The sequence below is a fragment of the Alligator mississippiensis genome, chromosome 5, assembly GCF_030867095.1.
Source record: "Alligator mississippiensis isolate rAllMis1 chromosome 5, rAllMis1, whole genome shotgun sequence".
Taxonomy (NCBI): Eukaryota; Metazoa; Chordata; order Crocodylia; family Alligatoridae; genus Alligator; species Alligator mississippiensis.
In genome coordinates this window covers 152462351-152474545 of record NC_081828.1, presented here as the reverse complement: position 1 = coordinate 152474545, position 12195 = coordinate 152462351, and the positions used below count along the sequence as shown (strand labels likewise).

General features: G+C 41.9%; 1 protein-coding gene across 1 annotated transcript in view; it reads right to left on the bottom strand.

The window, feature by feature from the left end:
• The window catches only part of TBC1D5 (TBC1 domain family member 5), a 371763-nt gene that overhangs the window by 107962 nt on the left and 251606 nt on the right, over nt 1–12195 (bottom strand). The window contains exon 14 of the mRNA XM_019497895.2: nt 6749–6855. Coding sequence (XP_019353440.2) covers nt 6749–6855 — 107 coding nt within the window. The remainder of the gene's footprint in view (nt 1–6748; nt 6856–12195) is intronic.

The window sequence follows — 12195 nt, the reverse complement described above, 5'->3', positions numbered from 1 at the left end:
CAATTAAGATTTTCTAGGCCTCTGAAAGCTGGAAACTATAAGAGAAAAAGAGCAGGGGACAGATCAGTCTCGAAAGGCCCTCCATACATTCTCATCTTGACCAACCATACCTGACTAACCTGATTGCCTTCAATAATGAGAGGACTGGCTCTGTGGTTGTGGGGAGATCGGTGGATGTGGTGTACCTCAATTTTAGCAAGGCTTTTAATACAGTCTCTCACAACATTTTCCCAGGCAAGCTAAGGAAGTATCGCCTGGATGAATGGACTGTAAGGTGGATAGAAAACCGGCTGGAGCCTTGGGCTAAGAGTAGTTATCAATGGCTTGATGTCTAGTTGGCAGCTGGTATCAAGTGGAGTGCCCCAGGGGCTGTTCCTGGGGCCAGTTTTGCTCAATATCTTTATTAATGATCTGGAAGATGGCATAGAGTACGCCCTCAGCAAGTTTGCAGATGACACCAAGCTGTGGGGAGTAGTAGATATGTTGGAGGGTAGGGCTAGGATTCAGAGTGACCTAGACAAATTGAAAGACTGGGCCAAAAGGAATCTCAAGAGGTTCAACAAGGACAAGAGCAAAGTCCTGCACTTTGCATTGAACAATCCCATGCGCCACTACAGGCTGGGGGCTGACTGGCTGGGCAGCAGCTCTGCACAAAAGAACCTGGGGGTTACAGTGGACAATAAGCTGAATGTGAGCCAGCAGTGTGCCCTTGTTGTCAAGAAGACTAACAGCATACTGGGCTGCATTGGTAGGTCTGTTGCCAGCAGGGCAAGGGAAGTGATTCTTCCCCTCTATTCAGCACTGGTGAGGCCACAGCTGGAGTACTGTGTTCAGTTTTGGGCCCCCCACTATAGAAAGGATATGGACAAATTGGAGAGAGTCCAATGGAGGACAACAAAAATGGTTCAGGGGCTGGGGACATGACTTATGCGGAAAAACTGAGGGAACTGGGCTTATTTATTCTAGAGAAGAGGGGACTGAGAGGGGATTTAATAGCAGCCTTCAAGGGGAGGAGCTGGACTGGGAATTTTCGGGCCATCTTGCAGAGACACTTAAGGGAAGGGATGTAGTTGTCATGGGTGATCTAAATTACCTGGACATCTGCTGGGAGGAGCAGTCAGCCAGGTTGGACTGTTCCAGGAGGTTCCTGGCTGAGATACAGGACCTCCACTTAACCCAGGAGGTGCACAGTCCCACCAGAGGAAATGCCCTGTTAGACCTGGTCCTGGCTACAGGCGATGATCTGGTAAGGGGGCTCCAGGTCTTTGACCACCTGGGTGATAGCGATCATCGCTTGCTGGAATTCATCATCCAGTGCAGGGTGACAAGGGCCTGCAGCAAGGTGGTAGCCCTAGACTTCAAGAGGGCCAACTTCAACGAGTTGAAGAGATTGGTGGGAGAGGCGCTGGGGTTCTCGAGGGCAGGGGATCTCAGTGCCCAAGATGAGTGGTTGTTCCTTAAGGAGACGATACTTAGGGCCCAAGGGGTGATGATCCCAACAAGGAACAGGGGGGCAAGAGCACCCAAAAGCCCCCCTGGCTCACCAAGGACGTCCGGGAATGCCTGGTTGCCAAAAAGGCGGTGTACTCCGGGGGGGGGGGGAGGAGGGGCTATCTCCAAAGAGGAGTATACCTCCACTGCTTGGGCCTGTAGGGGGGCTGTTAGGAAAGCTAAGGCGGACATAGAGCTAGGACTAGCATCCAAGATAATAAAGAGTCCTTTTTCAAATATATAGGGAGGATGAAGAAGGTACCAGGAAACACAGGGCCCCTGCAAGATACGCTGGGCAATCTGGTGGTTGCACCAGAGGAGAAAGCAAACCTCTTTAACAAATTCTTCACCTCCGTTTTCTTGTACAGGGACCAGGACTCCTGCACCGTGATTCAAGATGGACTTGAGGGGAACGCCTCCAGACCTAAGGATGAGGAGGACCGGGTTAGAGTGCTTCTGGAGGGGCTGGACGTGTTCAAGTCAGCAGGTCCAGATACTCTATGCCCCAGGGTGTTGAGGGAGCCAGCAGGGGCTATTGCAGGGCCCTTGGCACGGCTTTACGAGCACTCGTGGTGCTCAGGCCAGGTGCCAGATGATTGGAAGATAGCCAATGTGGTCCCCATCTTTAAAAAAGGGAGGAGGGAGGACCCGGGCAACTATAGGCCCGTCAGTCTTACCTCAATCCTGGGGAAACTCTTTAAGAAGATCATCAAGGAGCACATCTGTGATGGGCCGGCATCAGGGGTGATGCTGAGGGGCAACCAGCACGGCTTCACTAGGGGCAGGTCATGTCAGACCAACCTGATTGCCTTTTAGGATCAGGTCACAAAAGCATTGGATGCAGGTGTCTCCATGGATGTAGTCTTTCTAGACTTCAGCAAGGCCTTTGACACTGTCTCCCACCCCATCCTCATTAAAAAACTAGGCGACTGTGGCATCGATGCCTACACAGTCAGATGGACTGCTAATTAATTGGCTGAAGGGTCGTACTCAGAGGGTGGTGGTGGACAGGTCATATTCGACCTGGGGGGAAGTGGGCAGTGGAGTCCCCCAGGGCTCGGTCCTTGGGCCCGCGCTGTTCAATTTCATCAATGATCTGGACTATGGGGTGAAAAGCAACCTGTTCAAATTTGCTGATGATACCAAAATTTGGGGTGAGGTGGGCACGCTAGTAGGGAGGGAAAGACTGCAGAAAGACCTGGATAGGTTGCAGGGGTGGGCTAACAAAAACAGGATGCGTTTCAACACTGACAAGTGCAGGGTGCTGCACTTGGGCAGTAGTAACCAGCAGCACACTTATAAGATGGGAAACTCCCTTCTTGACAGCATGGAGGCAGAAAGGGATCCTAGAGTCATCACTGATCCCAAGATGAACATGGGCTGACAATGCGAGGTCACGGTCAGCAAGACTAACCGGACCTTATCGTGCATCCACAGGTGCATCTCAAGTAGGTCCAAGGAGGTGATCCTCCCCCTCTACGTGACACTGGTCAGGACACAGCCGGAGTATGTGTCCAGTTCTGGGCACCCCACTTCAAGAGGGATGTGGACAACATTGAGAGGGTCCAGAGGAGGGCCACCCGCATGATCCAGGGACAGCAGTGCAGACCCTGCACTGAGAGGCTACGGGACCTGAACCTGTTCAGCCTTCACAAGAGAAGGCTAAGGGGGGACCTGGTGACCGTCTATAAACTCACTAGGAGGGACCAGAAGGGTTTGGGGGAGACCTTGTTTCCCCTAGCGCCCCTTGGGATAACAAGGAATAACGGCCACAAGTTGTTGGAGAGTAGGTTCAGATTAGACATCCATAGGAACTACTTCACAGTTAGAGTGGCTAGGATCTGGAACCAACTTCCAAGGGAAGTGGTGCTGGCTCCTACCCTGGGGGTCTTTAAGAAGAGGCTTGATGCCTACCTGGCTGGGGTCATTTGAGCCCAGTTTTTCTTCCTGCCCAGGCAGGGGGTCAGACTTGAAGATCTACAAGGTCCCTTCCAACCCTACTTCTATGATTCAACTACCTGAAGGGTGGTTCCAAAGAGGATGGAGCTAGACTGTTTTCAGTGGTGGCAGATGACAGAACAAGGATCAATTAGGGTATCAAGTTGCAGCAAGGGAATTTTAGGTTAGATATTAGGAAGAATTTTCTCACTAGGAGGGTAGTAAAATAGTGGAACAGGTTACCCAGAGAGGTGATAGAAGTTCAAAACCCAGCTAGACAAAGCTTTCACTGGGATGATCTAGCTGGGGATGATCCTGCTTTGAGCAGGGGGTTGGACTAGATCAGTGGCCACTAACCAGTCAATCTCAATCTGGTCGAATGTGTTGCCTCTGATGACAATCAATCTCAGTCTGTCAAAGGTTCCACGATTGGGAGTGGCAGGATGCACATGGCTGGGCTGAGCCATGCCCCCTGCCGCCTGGGCTGGGCTGGGCGAGTGGGGTCAGAGCCTGGGCAGCTTGTCTGGAGGGCAGGGGGCGAAGCAGGGTGGAAGCCAGGGAAGGGGTGGGGCACGGTAGATCCTGGGGTGCCAAAAAGTGATCTTTACCATAAAAAGGTTGGGGACCACTGGTTTAGATGACCTCCAGAGGTCCCTTTGAAACCTAATTTTCTATGAGTCTAAGATTCTATTTTTCTTAGTATCTACTTTCTTCCACTGAGGTAACAGATAATAGGCTAGATCAGGGGTGGCCAACCTACAGCTCCAGAGCCACATGCAGCTCTGCATAAGTTAATATGCGTCTCCTTGAATCTTTGCACAAGCACACAGTACAAGCTGGTCACCGTGTGCTTGTGCAAAGATTTAAGGAGATGCATGTTAACTTCTGAAGAGCCGCATGTGGCTCCAGAGACGCAGGCTGGCCACCCCTGGGCTAAATGGACCTGTGGCCTCACCCAATATGGCACTTTTAGTGTCCTAAGTTTAAGAACTTCTACCATATATTTGTAGTTTTGCTCTTTCAATCATAAGCAGTAGCATGTGGAATTCAATGTTGGCAGACAACTTTCCAACTCATTGTGAAGTTTGATCAAACTGGCATGTGCTCCCTGATAAGCAGCCCTTGAAATGGCCTAAAAGAAAATAAGTAACGGTTCTTAAGGCATTCTCTTTAAAAGACAGTGCACATCCTCAATTCATTCCAACAGGTAACTAGTATTACAAAAACAAATTTGAACATAAATTTAACATAGGTCCCTTAATGCAGTCTTGAACCAAGAGCAATGAGAGGTTGTTAAACCTCTCTTAGGCCTCTTCATTCTCTTGGAAGTCTTGGCATTTTAACTTTCAGAGTACTAGTCACACAGATAGATGCAACATAGACATGATAACAATTTTAATTAACTTTATCCAAGTGATAAAACAATTAAGGATTTTTGCATGAAAGGCCTTATAGTCCCTTTTTTCCTTGAAAAAGAGAGGGCAGCTTGAAGGTTAAGGAATACATCCAGACCGTTCTCAGGAGCATAATGGGTACCAATACAGATGTTTAGGGGTACAAGAGGGTCCTTAAAATGGCCTAGAGGCAAATAAGAAACAGATTCTTAAGGCATCATTTTAAAAAGGAAGTCTATGTCTTCAACTCCGTCCAGCAGGTTGCAAGAACTTATGTAACTGAAAGTGGGTGAACCTTGACTTTCATTTGTCAACTCTGGTCTGTTGGAGACCAGAAAACAACTGAACAGGACTAGCCACCTAACATTCTTCCCAGAGGCCTTTTTGTCTTCATCTGTTGGTATGACAATGCAAAAACATTTTAGACTGACATACAGGCTGAGAATTTTCAATCGTAATTTAGTCTGATCTTCCAACATATATCCTCACTAGTTTACAAAACAGATCATGTGTTTGATAAGATTGAAGAGCTTAGTGTACCTGTTCTCCAATCCAAACATCATATCTCCCTAAAATGGTACTTCTAACTTGTTCTGCAAAGAGAATACCTACGCATAAACACCTAAACTTCTTTGGCAATCCCTTATAGTTAAGGGTGATTGTCTTTCATGATCGTCTTATCTGTGGGTCTGAAGATGGCTGACGAGGCTGATCTGGGATTGACAGACTGCTGCAACTCAGGCACGTGTTTCTGTGGGTGGGTGGCACCTAAACTTAAACATAGATTGATTCCTCCATCTGCCAACTACATTTAAAAAAAAAATCCTGAAACCGAATGCTAAAAACCTTCTTAAGTTTTTACTTCCCATTATGAAAGAAATATTTATGCTCAGAAAGAATAAAGGTAAGCAATTGTAAAAGATTTCTGCAGAAGACTGATACAGAAACAAGCAGACATTTTCCCTTAATCTATAAAAGAATAAACGTTGGGATCTTTTAACATTTTGCGGAAGAGAGGGCAGAAATTCTTCTGTTCAAATGTGACCTGCATCACAAGGACAAGGGAATTTAGACCATCCATTGGCAGCCTAGTGATGGGAACCTGCTCAAAGGCAATTCTGAAACTGGCAGCACACTTTTTATGACCTGCCAATGGTTTGAATGCTGAGAAGATTATCGCCCATAGCTTTATCTCAGACCCTTTATCTGTAACATTTTAAATATATGTTTAGCTCTAAAACACCAAGAAGTTCATATTTTTGTTTACAATTGATCAGTAAATCTACTTATGTCAGAAACATTAGCAATCCAAAATCATACATTAAAAAGTGTAAATAAAATCCAATGTGAACCTTTCAGACCATGAGTGAATTCCATTTTTAGCAGAGATTATTACTTAAAAGTAATTTATAAATTTATAAAAATAAATTCTCTGATTTATTTCACTTGATTGCCTATGGTGCTCAACAATGGCAATTTTTCACAATTAATAATTTATCATATAAGTGTCTATTAGGAAGTTGTGCTATGGTTTCCAGACAATTTACTGGGTTATTTTTTTAAATAAAAGATTATTGCTATCCTCAAAGTATATTTTCATGTGTGGATCCTATGTGAAGAATATTAAGTATAAATTGTTGAAGGGCAGGGAAACCTCTGTTAAGTAGTTACTTGACTTTCTGGTTCAGTTTACTTGGCACAGTGGCAGAAAGGCAGCCTTTAAGAATGGGAAAGCCCATGTTCCAGTGTCATAAAACCATGATTAATTTTGTGAACTCCCTCGTCAACAAGTATCTGGCAGCCTCCAGAAGCATCTCCTTGACATGCTCCCCAATCAATTTGTCATTAATTTGTGCAGCACTTGGAATGTTTCATGTTCAATATTTATTTCCTATATTGGTAATATTTAGAAATGGGTACAATACCTTTGGATCTCTAAGAAAGAGTGCTCTTAGGATGAGTGAATGTACATCTCCAATTGGTGGATAATGCATCAGAAGTCCCAAACAGGTCTGATAGTTACTTGAGATCACTAGAAAATAAAAAAGAAGTGGTGGTAATGAGGAAAATATATGTATATACACATTATTTGGGTCTTCTAAGGGTTTTTTTGTTTTTTACTGATGCATCACAGCTCAGCTTCAGCAGCTGTTCTTCACAATAAATAAAAACTGTCCCATTCAAATCTAGCATTCCTCAACATATAAGCAAAAGGCTGCATTGTGTCGTACAGGTTTTATCCTGGGCTGGCATCAACACTAAAGATTCCATTGACTTCAACAGGCAGCTTCAGCTACTTCTGTTTTAAGTGGGGTTTGCACCTTTTCCTCACTAACTTCTCCAGAAATATCGTGTATGTTTTTCATAAATCTGTTATTAAACAGCTATCAATACTTTCTTACATTCTTTTGACTTTGTGAGGTCCCTTCCAGCCCTACTATCCTATGATCCTCTGATAAACTATGATTCTTAAGAAATGATTTTCTGTAAGGCCTCAGAAACATTAGTTTATGAAATACTTTGGTCTCCATCTCTGCCTAAGAACTCTAAAGAAAATCCTGAAATCATAATGCATTTTTGTTTTTACACTTTTTATTTTCAAATTCTTTTAAAACTATAGCACACCATTAACTTTCATCCTAGAATTTTGTCACTTGTTCAGATTTAGTTTTGCTCTGTCTGAAGTTTGTCTCCTGCTATCAACAGATTGTGTTAGGTTTCCATCCTAACCCAGGAATATTGTATGGTTCTTTGCTCGTCAGGGTTTTTTTTTTTTAAATCAATCTAATTATGAGTGCAATTATTATACACATCTTTTCAGGCAGGTCTATGTAAACTACTTCATTTCTTTTGCACCATCTAAATCCAGGCAATCCATCTGCCACAGCTGTCAAAGCAGTGCCTATTAATGATGCTTATACTGTGCAATATACAGACTGCCTCCAACAATACCAATTGTAAATAAATTGTAAAGAAACTTTACAGTTTTCAGAACTTTAGCTGTAATAATAAATATCCTTTTTATTAATCAGAATCCTAAGCGGGGAAAATATTCCTGCAGAACACACAAAAATCCCTCTGATCCAATAAAAAGACAAAATAAACTATTGTTATATGGCAAGGGAGACTCACTAGTCTAATTTTTTTCTTTAATGTGAGTAAACCTCATCTCCTCCTGCACCTCTTCCCTCCCCCCTCCCAAAAGGATTATGGGGGAAAGATGCAGGACTGGGCAAAATGAATAATTATAATCTGTGCAGGGAACCACTTTATCATCTTCATTTCCGTTGCTGATCCGACAGCTTGTAATTTCATACATCTGCTTTCATTTGTAAAGCACTCACTTATCGTACTCATTCTTTATCTGTTCTGCCTGTTCTTTTTCTATCCTTTTGTTTTTCTTGTTCATACTCAGATACCTGTTTTTCTTCCTTGAAGTCACAAAGCTAGTATAATGAACACAATACAATGGTCTCAGTCGGAGTTCTTTCAGATGAATATAATACAAGTACTACATGTTATATAACCGATGAAATTCTCATCTTCAAGTTTAACACATGCACAGCACTTAAGATTAGAACACATTTTATTTTATTAAAGCAAATAAAAATACTGAAAATGGATAGCAAATTCAAAATAATTTTATAAGCTATGGATATTTAGAATAAGTAGCTCCCGTCTCAATATGATAATGTCTTCTATTTTGTAATTGAAAATGGATTTAAAAAGTTTCTCAGAGCTTGGTGAAAGGTGCTTTCTTTTTTAGATACTGAAGAATGTTAAAAAAAACTAATTTATTTCTATGATAAAGACTCAACAGTTAACAAAATTGATATTTCTAAATACAACAATTCACAGTGATCTTTAGATTTTATCAAGGGTGTTTCAGGGAAACATCTAAACAAACTGGGCCCCCCCTCCTCCAACTCCACTGGTACATGAACAAAAAGCAAACAATTCTCCCACTCCGCCACTCCCAAAACACAACCCCCCCCTCCCCCCAAATCTCAAACTAAATTCTCCAATGAAACCCTACATCAGGGGGGACCAACATTTTTGGGCGGAGTGCTGAAAACACCCACAACTTCGACTTGTAAGATGTTGGTGTGCCAGGGGTGGATGATGGGGGAGCCACGAGGGGCCCAATCCTTGCTGTTGCCACGTAGCCCTGGCCCCTTCCCCGCCATCCACCCAAAGGTACATGTGCCAAGCAAAATGCCTTTGAGTGCCACACTCTGGCACCTGTGCCGGGGGTTGCCTATCCCTGCCCTACATCAAGGAAAGCCTAGGCTCATCACTATTATAGATTCTTTATAGCATACAAGAACGCCTTCGTTACTTGCACTCATGGCTAACTCACACATACATCTTTGTTATTAGACTCTTCCTTTTGCATTCACATATTGAAACATTTTGTGATGTCCTTCTATGGGAGAGAACACCATTGCTCACATCCAGACTGAGTAGGGTTCTCAGCTCCTGAAACTCCCTTCTGCACCTTTCATTAATGGGGGAGGGGGGAATTCTTGCCTTTTATGTGCCAATTATATGAAGTTACACAATACATCAGTAGTCTTTATTAGAAAGAGAGTAAAAGTAACAGGGAAACAAAAGAAGTGACCTGCAAATATACCTCATCTGTGAAGCATATTTCCTTTAGTTACAGATAAAATTAAAGAAAACCTTACATGCCTCCAAATCAGGCCTTTTTCTTTAACATTATATAGTTCACCTGACTGCCTCTTTCTCCTCCAGAAAAGTCTCCCCATGCTCTCAGGTGATCTGCTTATTAATCAGGCTTATTTTACATATTTAGAGTTCTTAAGAGTTCCATGACCTACCAAAAAAATAACTAACATTTTCACAGAGGAGAGCTGGATCAATATCATCATCTAGAGGAAAAGCAAAGGCCTTTATCCTCAGTGTAAGACTAACCAATTTCCATCTTACCTGGTCATAGGTAGCATTGATTTCCATTTTTTAAAGTCCTCTAATTAATTTTCTTTTGCTGTGGAAAATAAATTATCAGACCTCAGGCCCTCTATGACATTAAAGAAACTACTCCTATGAGATACAGAAATAGAAAAGCATTGTAATGTCTATTTAAAAGAAGGGCACAAAGAAGTTATGTGACCTGCTCAAGACCACCTCTTATCTAAACATTAAACATGTAAGAGAAATCCTGGGAAACTAGAATTACTATGTCCTATGGCACATCCTGGTTGGGGGAAAGGAAGGGATAGGAACTGAGACACATTTGTCACAAGAGGGAGAACACGAAATCTTAATGATAGGAAAGGACAATCACATGGTATGAAAACATGTAGATTCTTTTAAGTTGTAACACAAGACACCCAATAATGCAGTTTGACAGATGTTCATCACAGGCAACTTTGTTTGTTTTGCTTAAGAGAAAGCAAATCTTCAAGCTCAGAGGACAGCAAAAAGGAAAGATTTTTCTTAGGATGTCTCCTCAATTCATGGATTAAAAAAATCATGATAATCTTTGGAGACTAGGAAAATTCAATGTTAATATTCTGAATCAGCACAAGAATTTTGTTAGCATTTCTAAAAAGCTTAGTCCTTTAGCAAATCATTTTAAGAGATACTCATTAAATGTTAGAATTTATCAACCTGTATATCAGATAAAGTAGCTAATACCTTTATTACTTTGTTTAATTAAAACAAACTCCTTGGAAGCAGATTCTTATCTTGTAGTTGAATACAAATCTCACTCAGTGAAAGACAAAGGCATCTTGGAAGGTGGTATAAAGAGGGAGAGACCAACACATGAAGAAAGATGGAGTATTGCTGAGAGAATATGGGGAGGCAGATATGAATTCAGTGCTCTGAAATTAAGTTTTCCTATAGTCTTCTGTAACTGCTGACAAGATTTTTATTATCGTCTCCATTTTGTCTGAAATAGCAGCATTGGTTTGACTAATAAAAGCCTTCAAAGTAAGGCCTAAAGGTTTTAACTCCATCTGTTTCCCTGTTCAGCTTAGTTTAAAAATAATGTATATATTCCTAGCATACCAGGACAGATATCCAATATCAAAAGTTTCCCCAAAATGTGATTATTCAGATTCAGGACAAGAACGCTCTAATTTGCATTTTTTTGTATCTATTTCAAAAATATGTAAGGGGGTGTTTTCCTTTGTTTGCGTATTTTACATATTTCCCAGAGAAGAAGAACAGGAGCTGCAAAATGCAGAGTTAGATAACAAAAATAAGCTGTAGAAAGAACTGTAACCCGTTATGGTAAGAAACAGATTCTCTTTCATCAGTACCTGAAAAAGCAGCAGAATGAGAAAGACTGCCAGATGTTGAGCCTTCTTCAGCCTGAGAAAATATAGATAATATTAAACCATGGGTTTTGCTGAGTGGTTTATGGCCTCTGGAAATTCTGTTCCCTGGAGAATATAACATCTTGGAGTCTGTCTTTAAGAAAACTGCCTTCTTTGAGTAATAGTAAATGGTTTCTTAAATGGTTCAAGAAGAAGGCAGGCACAACCCCCTTTGGTGGTTTTTGTCATGTAGTCTTTTTTTTGAAACAGCTGGAACCTTCTGCAAGGTTTATTTAACTTCATCTTCAAGGAGAAGAACCTCGATGAATTCAACTTGGCATATCTTCTGTAGGTAGCTGTATCAGAATAAATACACATTCTGCGCTATCTGGAACCCTTCATGGTTTTTGAAAGCATCCTGGCTTCCCCAGGTGAGGTAGAAATTGAGTACGTTTGTTCTTATTATTATTGGATGAGAGTCTGATAACTTTTTCACATCAGGAAAAGTCCCCAAGACTGTAAAGTCTACAGTCAAAATATGCTTGGATATTATTTGTTTTTGCTAGTTTATCCATTAGTGCAAGAATGGTAAAAATGGATTTGCAGAAACTTTTAATATCACTATTTCAGAAACTGCAATTGACTCAAATAGGATGATCATGTTATTTAGCAAAAATAGCCACCATGTTTTCAAAAGTTTGCATAGTTGCACTAATTTTTAAACATCTTAACACTCACGTGCTCTACTTGAGTAACATTGATTTAGTATTCCATTTAGCACCTTGCTGCTTAGTTTGCCTTAGATCTACCTCATTGGAGCTCTCATGTTCCGGTGCGGTTTTTGGTTGGTCTTGATATATATTGTTGGAGCTTGGATGCCAGCTTGATTGTATGGGATCTCTCTCTTTTGGTGGGAATTGCGTGTCCTCCTTGTTTTTGCCCCTCCAGGGACTGATTGGGAAAACTGACTCCAGACAGGAAAAAAAAAATTGCAAGTGGCATTATTGCAGAATGTGGATCTCTGTCCTTATGTAATAACCATGATTCAGAAGGTAACTTTAATGAACTAAATACCTGATCAAAGT